Here is an 8,968-nt window from a genome sequence, read left to right as displayed (position 1 = left end):
ACAATACGACATAGGGCTTATCTTATTTATAATATAGGCCACACACGTGTGTTTGAAACTAAATATAAGCATTTTCATCATGGTTTTATTTATTACAAACATATTCTTTCACCATCTATACACATTGAGGCCCTTCTTTTAGGTTAAAATGATCTATCTTAAATTTATCTTTCTTGAGTTTGGGACTATTATGTGTTTAAATAACTTAAAAGGATAAAACTAAAAAATGCGCGCCAAGCGCGCAAAATATTTTTGTGTTTTTCATTCTAATTTCATCGGAATTGATGAAAACTCCCTAAAATGTGCAATTTACAGAGGAAATTGGCCTACCGTAACAAGAAATGCACGCAAAGAATTTGAGAATTTTAGGCACTTTCAGAGGATGCATTTGTCAAGGGATGGGGAAATGTTTCCAAAAGATGGATATTTTCCCCTTGTCCCCCGGTGTTTTTAATTCTAATTTCGTTGGAATTGATCAAAACTCCCTAAAATGTGCAATTTTTAGAGGGAATTGGGCCATGTTAACAAGAAATGCTCGCGAAATTTGAGGTTTTTAGGCACTTTTATGGGATGAAAGGGCATTTATAAAGGGGTGAGGGAAGATTTTTCAAAGATAGATATTTTCCCCTTGTCCCCCAGTGGTTACGCCATCGGGCAGCATAGATCAAAGGAGTTATGACAGTTTTTGAAGTGGAGAAGGAGTTGCAGGGTGTTGTGAGTCTGGTCATTATGATATCTTCCTTTTTATTCTTGTCTTTATTTTTCTCTTCTCTTTTTCTTTCCTTTCTTTTCTTTTTCTTTCCTTTTCTTTTCCTCTTCTTTCTCTTTCCCTCCCTCTCCCCTCTCTCTCTTCTCTTAACACAGCCCGATACGACGGCTTGGTCAGCCTGGTAAAAACCGTCAGGGGAGGGGCAGTAGCCTCCTTCCATACAATGTATTTTTTTCAATTCTTTTGCATTCTTATTGTATATTGCACTACTTTATTGTATGAAAAATAAAAGTACAGTATATTTGATTTGATTTGATAACCAAGGGTATGCTTATAGTAAGGCATGGGCATTGTCCACCAGAGAACTTACAACTTTGTATTAGAAGACTAAATAAAGAAGGTCATCAAATTTAGTTCTAAAATGATTCTAATCAACAAACAATAAGAATCGTTTTTCAGTTGAAACAAACACAACAGCCTCCCATTTAAGCTTTAATTACCAAGATGTTTTTGACGGTGGTGATGACAGTTGTTAAAATATTCATAATTATGATGATAGTGATAATAAGATACTTATGATAGTCATGATGATGATAATCATTCTGATCATTACATTAACATTGTGTGTATGCTACCTCTCTCTCACTGGACTAAGGCAGCTGGCATGAAATGTGTGACCGCAGAGCAACACGATATATATATTCCCTGCATCATCGAATCTTCCAGAGCAGATGGTGCAGAATTTGGTAACTTCTGGCATTCCTCTCTATAAAAAACACAATATTTATCACCGTTATTAAACAAATTACCAATCAGCATAGTTGAACAGAGAAATGCTTCCAATTGCAGTGTTTTTTCCAGGATGAATGTATATAACTCATTGATGAGGTTTTTAATATTTTTTAGTAATTTATAATTCAACTACAATTTTGAAATATACTTAGAACAGTATGTGTATTCACAATTCAATTAAACAATTAATTAGAATTATGTAATATTTATTATTTTCAATTTGAGATTAGACAAAAAAGTACATAACTAAGAAGAATATAAAAATAAAGAAATCTTATGTACAATTATTATGAACCCAATTGAATTTAATTATTAACTATTATTAACAAATATTATTTACATCTTGATGATAACGACAGTGGTGGAGATGGTATGACAGCACAATGACAATATAGTTGACGATTGTAAATTTGGTAAACAATGACCTTTGTACTATCACTTTCAAAAATGTTTTGTTACCAACCTCCACAAAAGCAACATATTTCAGGAAACATGGCTGATTATCATTTGAATTGAACACCTTTCCATTGTACTGAGAATAAAACTCATCAGCTAAACGCTGAAGACGTAAAGAAAAGGAAATGCAAGAACATACATTAAATAATAATGGAGACATTTTTCTGTAAGTTACTTTTTTTGTTGAACCATTTAATTGCTTAACTTAGCAATGGTTTCAGCAACTACTTTGGTCACCTTTTTTCAGGCTAATGAACCCTTCTCATGGATCCAGACTGCTTCGTTTTCCAGTGTTTTTCTGTCCAGGACCTGGAAAATTTCCTATTTTGGTGTATGATTATTTGCAACAGCTTGGACAGTTACCTGAGATTTGTGTAATATTTGTTTGTGCTTTTCAACATCGGTTCTGTGTTCTTTGATTCTGGACCTATTATTCAAACAGAGAACACAAGAGGGGCACTGGGACAAAACTTGTGTTGGCGTCTCACTCACCAAAGCGTGAATGACCCAGTAGAAACAAAAGTTCATTAGACTGAAGAAAGAGACCGAAGCAGTTACTGAAACCATTGGTAAGGTAAACAACTAATCGGTTCAACAAAACAGATCATTTCATACTGCACTTTTGGAACTAGATGACTATTTTCACAATCAAATTATATGTAAGCTATGTAAAATTGTCTATCAGAAAAACATGATTTTCTCAACCTTCTGTAAAGTCAAATTTTAAAAATAGCAAGGACAGTTTGCAAGAGAGATGAAGCCTTTTATCACTGTGGTGTTGATTTGAAAAAGGTATTTTTTTATTTAATTACTTTATAAGTTTTATATATCGCACATATCCAGATAACCACTCATGGGTCTTTTCTCTGGTCATTGGATACAGAATCCATCATTCACAACATGTAGACTCAAACCTACATCCTCATGATTGAAAGTCCATTTTAAATCTAAACGATAAAACAACCCACGGAAAATGTTTTATCACGACTTCAATCATGTTCTGTCCTCAATACTGAGAAGATTTCTATTAAATGCTTGTTCATTTTATTATTTGACAACATATGAAAATGTCCTGATGATGATAAGATATTACAATAATGTAGACGATGATACAGATTACAAATGATAACAACTTACAGCATTCTTAAACTCCACAATCGCCATGTCCTGGTTGGAAGAGGCATCACGTATGATTTTCAAAAGTTCAATCCCTTCAGCTGAGGGCGCTATAAACCGGACAATGTCATGTATTTTAAGCGATGCTGGAACAGCAACCATGAAAATCATCTTCCTCTCTGGAACTTCATTTGTCAAAGGTATCATCTGTTCTCTAAAAACAACACAGGAAATATACAATTACATGATTCAAGAAAATAACTATAATTAAATACCTACCTCTAGAGCGAATACACAACTGATTTATAAAAGCTACAACTTCACTCTGCTTTCAAGAAATAATGGCTCATTGGTATCATATTTTTTAAGAGAGTGCCCCCCAAAAAAACCTGACAGTAGTTGGTTAATATTATTAAACATTAATCAAACATTAACATTAAATCAAATTTTAAAACTTACTTGCGTACGTGGTTAACTCTTTTCACACTAGGGTTTCCAGAATAGAAATGGATTTGTCCATTGACTGTTTCTGACACCACCAATTCACCACTATCAACTGCGCAGCACTGGACGTTGCTATACAAAAGATCTTCATAGACTTTTCCACCTTTCTGATCACTTTCAAGACCTAATTTATGATAAAAATAAATTAGTAACAATACATTACCAACACCATTGATATAATTAGGAGGTCAGGTGATGGTGTAATAATAATGGTGGTGGACACAAAACAATCATATCACCTTTTTATGTGAGCTAGCAGCCCCTTCACTAAGTCATCGAGCCCCCTTTACCATGGGTCCCAATTTGGAAGACGTCATTCCGGGAGATCTTGGGTGGCGGGTTGAAGGGTGGGGGAACATTTCACAGATAGAGGAAGCTACAACCTCAGCGCCACCATAGATCGAGCTGAGGGAGGAAAACTGATGATTATGACACGTCTAGAAATGGCCCTCTCAGACTTAAATTTGAAAATAATTTTCTTTTCTATCCCCCTTCCACCCTCTGATCTGGTTAATGAGCTGTTTTTTATACACATTTAATTTTATTTTGCTGCACATAGTCATTGACTTCTATGATGAAGCTGATAATTCCTGGTTGCCTGCGGGAGTGCAGGAGATCGTCCCGATTTCCGGGAGACTCCCGCGAGTTCAGGGATACTTGTGACCCCTATGTTTACCTTTTCCCCCTCGCCGAGGATACCCCTCCATTTAACAAGCTCGTGGTCAAAGGAAGCTTGTTAAACGCTTCTATAAACTGCAATTTGATTTGTGAAAATTGACCAAGAAAATGAAAAGTTTTAAGCAATTGAAAATTTACGAATTTTATAAATTTCATGTTCTTATGTAACATTAAACTGTCATTTTGACAATGTTGGACTAAGGTGCACAAAACGAACATTTGAGTAGATACAGAAAAATTATTAATTTTTTCTGTGAAGTGAGTCTCATGAACAACAATACACCACAAAATCAGTAAAATTAATGTTAAATTAAGAATACAGCAGCCAGTGGATTATATATTTAAGTTTATTTATATGTATGTTGGAACATGGACCTATTAATATTGAACCTTGGAAAAAGAACTTCATGTAAACATTTTATGTGACAATAGAAACTGAACTTGTAGTTACAGCAGCAGTAATAGCAGTACAGTAAAGACAAACTAACAGAAATTAAATACCTTTGGCATGGATTTGAGGTTCAATACCAGGAAAACCTTTTCCTGAAACTGGTTGCTTGTGCTTGCTAGCATTGATGGAGTTTGCCATTTTGGTAATAACCTGTTAAAACAACATAATAATAGGTAATTAAAGCAATTTTTATTAAATCAAATATATTTGTTGTATAAAATTTTGATAATTTTAATTCACATTTTATTATTTATTTATATATTGAAGTATAAAAGCGACAAATACAAAGCAGTAGCACACAGCTAAAATGCTTGCATAACGTATAAAATATAAAGGTCAACAAACAGAACAATACACAACAAGAATTATAAGTACTGTATGAGTAAATTAATGAAAATTTAGATACTAAGGATAAAAAAAACTATACATGTTAATTAATACTATTACAAAAGACCAATATTATAATTAGCAAGAACATTATTTAAAAATAAAAATATTTAAAATACAATTGCATGTATGCCTATTTTAACTGATTGGTTGGTTGGCTGCTTCATGTGCTGTAGACCCTGGTTTAAACCCGGCCAGCGTCGGGTTTTAATAGACCTTTCCGGAGTGTCAATCAAACTTAACAACTGACTAATCAAAACAACGCTAGAAATACGCGCGCGTCTCACAAACACACGTGTTGTCCCACAAACGCACGTGTTCGCGTATGTTTTAACACTGCCGTCTTGTGAGACCTTAGCAACAAAATCCAAGGGGCGGAGCTTAGCGGAAAGGTCTATTGGAGTCTGATTGCTTGCTTCTCGTTTTGGCGGGTTAAGGAAAATGTTTGTGTCTGTTTGTGTCTGTTTAATATAGTTAAGTCAGGTGGCGCTGCACTGCGGCTGTCACAGGCCTCCAGGTCAAATATCCAATTTCCAATTTGTATAAAGAATTAACATCATTAGTTTATGTCTGGTTAACAGATTTTCATCGTCATGAAATCATCAATAATTACCCCCACCCCACAGGGCATTTATGCACTTGTCAATTTGTAAAATGCTTGAAGCAAAAAAAAAAAAAAAAAAAAAGGCTCCTTGTATAACAACACCCTTTGGCTGCAAACAAGTTTGGCTGTGATGCATGAAACACATTTTTTTCTTTTGCAAGGCTTCGTTGTATACATTAAAGATCATTTCATTGAATTTGGTATTGTATTAGGTGAGTCAAATGGCCGAGCGGATAGCAGGGCGCCGCAAGATTGGCGCTTGTTCGAACGGCACGCTCGCTTAATGGTTCTGGTGGTAGAACAAGTTTTCTCGGATAAGGACTATAAACCGTAGGCCCAGTGTATACAATGGTTCGTGTGCACTATAAAAACCCAGTACATCCTTCGAGACAAGTAGAAGATACCCCGGTGTAATAGAACAGACAGCCCCTGTGGTGGGCGATGAGAGTTGCTGGTACCGGGTTACCGGGTAGCACAGCAGGGACGTATCCAGGGTGGGAGCCGCGGCTCCCCCCCCCCCCCTTTTTGTACATTGCTGAAATTTTAAAGCTTATTCTTGAGCCAATCCCCCCTTTGTACACAGTGTTAAAATTTTAAGGCTTATTCTTGAGCCAATTCAAATTCTTTCCTGGGATCACTTAAAATGAATACTTCTAAACATGTAAATATGAATCAGTACACGTTATACATAGGCCTAATAGAACATATAAGCCTAAGCGTGATTTAAAAAAATCTTAAATCCATAAATCTCAGGCCAGGTCTTTTAAGATTGAAATGCGATACTGTGGTTCAATTTTGTTTTTATCCTTTTGGAAGTTTCTTTAAATGTTTGTTTAATAATACTACTACTACTACTACTACTACTACTAATAATAATAATAATAATAATAATAATAATAATAATAATAATAATAATAATAATAATAATAATAACAATGATGATGATGAGAGTAATAATTGATATTAATAACAATAAAAAGTGAAGAAAATTGTGCTAAATGCGGAATAAAGTTATGATTTGTTGATCATAATATAGTATATATAGTTAAAGCTTAGTAAGCTATAATTAGGCCTAAGTAGTCCTGGATATTAAGTAGATCCCTGATAAAAGATCATGAGAAATTTATTGGCGTTTCATTTTGACTATAATTGTAATATGATGATGATGATGAATTTTACTATATATAAAAGTGTCATTTCGGCCATTTCGAGAGGAACTATTTCCTCAAATTTTCTCACCTCAGCCCCAGCCATGGTGGGGCTGAGGTGGTTGTGAAATCACGTTTTTGAAATACCCCTATGTAAAGTACATACTCAAAGACAATGTTTTTAAGCTTTTTTTCTATGGTATATCACACACACATTAATAAGAATAAGATCTCTATGGTTGTCAAAAATCCCTGATAAAAGATCATGTTTGTTTAATAATACTACTACTAATAGTAATAATAATAATAACAATGATGATAATGACATAGTAATAATTGATAATAATATTAATAGCAATAAAAAGTGAAGAAAATTGTGCTAAATGCGAAAAAAAAGTTATGATTTGTTGATCATACTACGTATATATAGTTAAAGCTTAGTAAGCTATAATTAGGCGTAAGTTGTCCTGGATATTAAGTAGATTCCTGATAAAAGATCATGAGAAATTTGTTGGCGTTTCATTTTGACTATAATGGTAATGTGATGATGAATTTTATTATATAGAAGTGTCATTTCCGGCCAGCTCGAGAGGTACTATTTCCTCAAATTTTCTCACCTCAGCCCCAGCCATGGTGGGGCTGAGGTGGTTGTGAAATCACGTTTTTGAAGTAGGCCTATGTAAAGTACATACTCAAAGACAATGTTTTTAAGTTTGGTTTTCTATGGTGTATACACACACATTAATAAGATCTCTATAGTTGTCAAAAATCCCTGATAAAAGATCATGAGAATTTCTTTTGGCGCTTCATTTTGACTAATGGTGATGTGATGATGATGAATTTTACTAAAAGTGTCATTTCTGGCCATCTAGAGGTACTATTTCCTCAAATTTTTTCACCTCAGCTCCAACCATTGTGGGGCTTGGGTGGGTGTCAACTTACAAAATGCCGTCCCCCTCCACCTTTCAAAACAGATCTGTACCCTTCCCTGGGTATGACATTAAACTCCATCGAGTCGGCTACTGATGTACGTCTTAGTGATTGCTGTTTGTTTTTAGGATGTGATCTGGTTTTTCATGTCCATTATTCGTGATTATGACTATTCTGGATAAAGAATGTTTTGAGCAGAGGTGGATTCAAGGCACCCCCTTAATTTTTTTAAGGAAAAAAAAGGAAAAATATATTCAAATTGAAGTGCGAGAGTGTAATTTCCGGCCATCTAGAGATGCCCTAATCATAAATTTTCTTACCTCAGGCCCAACCATGGTGGGGCTGAGGTGGGTGGTTCCTCGGTCTGTGAAAGTCCCTCCCTGGTTCACCTCTCTTTCGAATTCCTGGATCTGCCACTGTTGATTTATTATATAATTATTTTTTCGCTTATTTATAATGCGTCTATTGCAATTTTCACTGTATCCTCTCAAACAGTCCTAAGAATGTTCAAAGTGCGTACTTCACAGGGGGATTCGCCCCCTTGACCCCGCCGGGGCATACGTAATTCGCATAACGGCTCCCCCCCCCCCTGTCTCTTATACACATCTAGATGTGTATAAGAGACAGTGTAAATATGCATCAGTACACGTTTTATATATATACTGTCTCTTATACACATCTAGATGTGTATATCGCCTCTGAATGTTATTGTCGCAGTACTTAAAGCAATAAATCAATGTTGCTATCAAAATTATCTTCTTCATTCTCATATGCAACCTAACTCCAGAGTCTCTGCAACACTTGCTTGAAATTGGAGGTGCCATCGGAGCCGGATAAGCACATCGAGCATTTAGATATGGCGCTCTACATAAAGAACACGGCAGCACCTAGGGCTATACAATTCAAGTGGGCAATAATAAATCAATTAAGTACAGTATTTAATTTATATTCAAAAGAAATTCAAAAGAGATAGAACCTCCACTAGAATGGAACATATACAAAAAAACACAGTATGGTACAAACTTGCATTGAACTTCATAAAAAATATGTATTTCATCCGAACAATTTAAATTATTAAATGTAACTGTTATCTTTTAAATAAACTCTCTTACCTCACATCAGCTAAAGGGGGAATACACATCTAGATGTGTATAAGAGACAGCCTTATAGGACCTACGCGAGTGTATACGGTA

The 8,968-nt window shown here is 35.0% G+C and overlaps 1 protein-coding gene across 1 annotated transcript in view; it reads right to left on the bottom strand.

Annotated features, from left to right (window-relative positions):
- The window catches only part of LOC117122164 (BRCA1-associated protein-like), a 6,715-nt gene extending 1,860 nt beyond the window's left edge, over positions 1 to 4,855 (bottom strand). The window contains exons 1-5 of the mRNA XM_033267671.1: positions 4,757 to 4,855; positions 3,533 to 3,701; positions 3,095 to 3,287; positions 1,965 to 2,060; positions 1,345 to 1,475 (exon numbers count right to left, since the gene is read on the bottom strand). Coding sequence (XP_033123562.1) covers positions 1,345 to 1,475; positions 1,965 to 2,060; positions 3,095 to 3,287; positions 3,533 to 3,701; positions 4,757 to 4,844 — 677 coding nt within the window. The 5' untranslated portion in view covers positions 4,845 to 4,855. The remainder of the gene's footprint in view (positions 1 to 1,344; positions 1,476 to 1,964; positions 2,061 to 3,094; positions 3,288 to 3,532; positions 3,702 to 4,756) is intronic.
- Positions 4,856 to 8,968: the final 4,113 nt, after the last annotated feature.

The sequence above is a fragment of the Anneissia japonica genome, unplaced genomic scaffold (genome assembly GCF_011630105.1).
Source record: "Anneissia japonica isolate Jap-2015-1 unplaced genomic scaffold, ASM1163010v1 scaffold288265_len830512_cov201, whole genome shotgun sequence".
Lineage (NCBI taxonomy): Eukaryota > Metazoa > Echinodermata > Crinoidea > Comatulida > Comatulidae > Anneissia > Anneissia japonica.
This window is presented reverse-complemented; position numbering and strand designations above follow the sequence as displayed.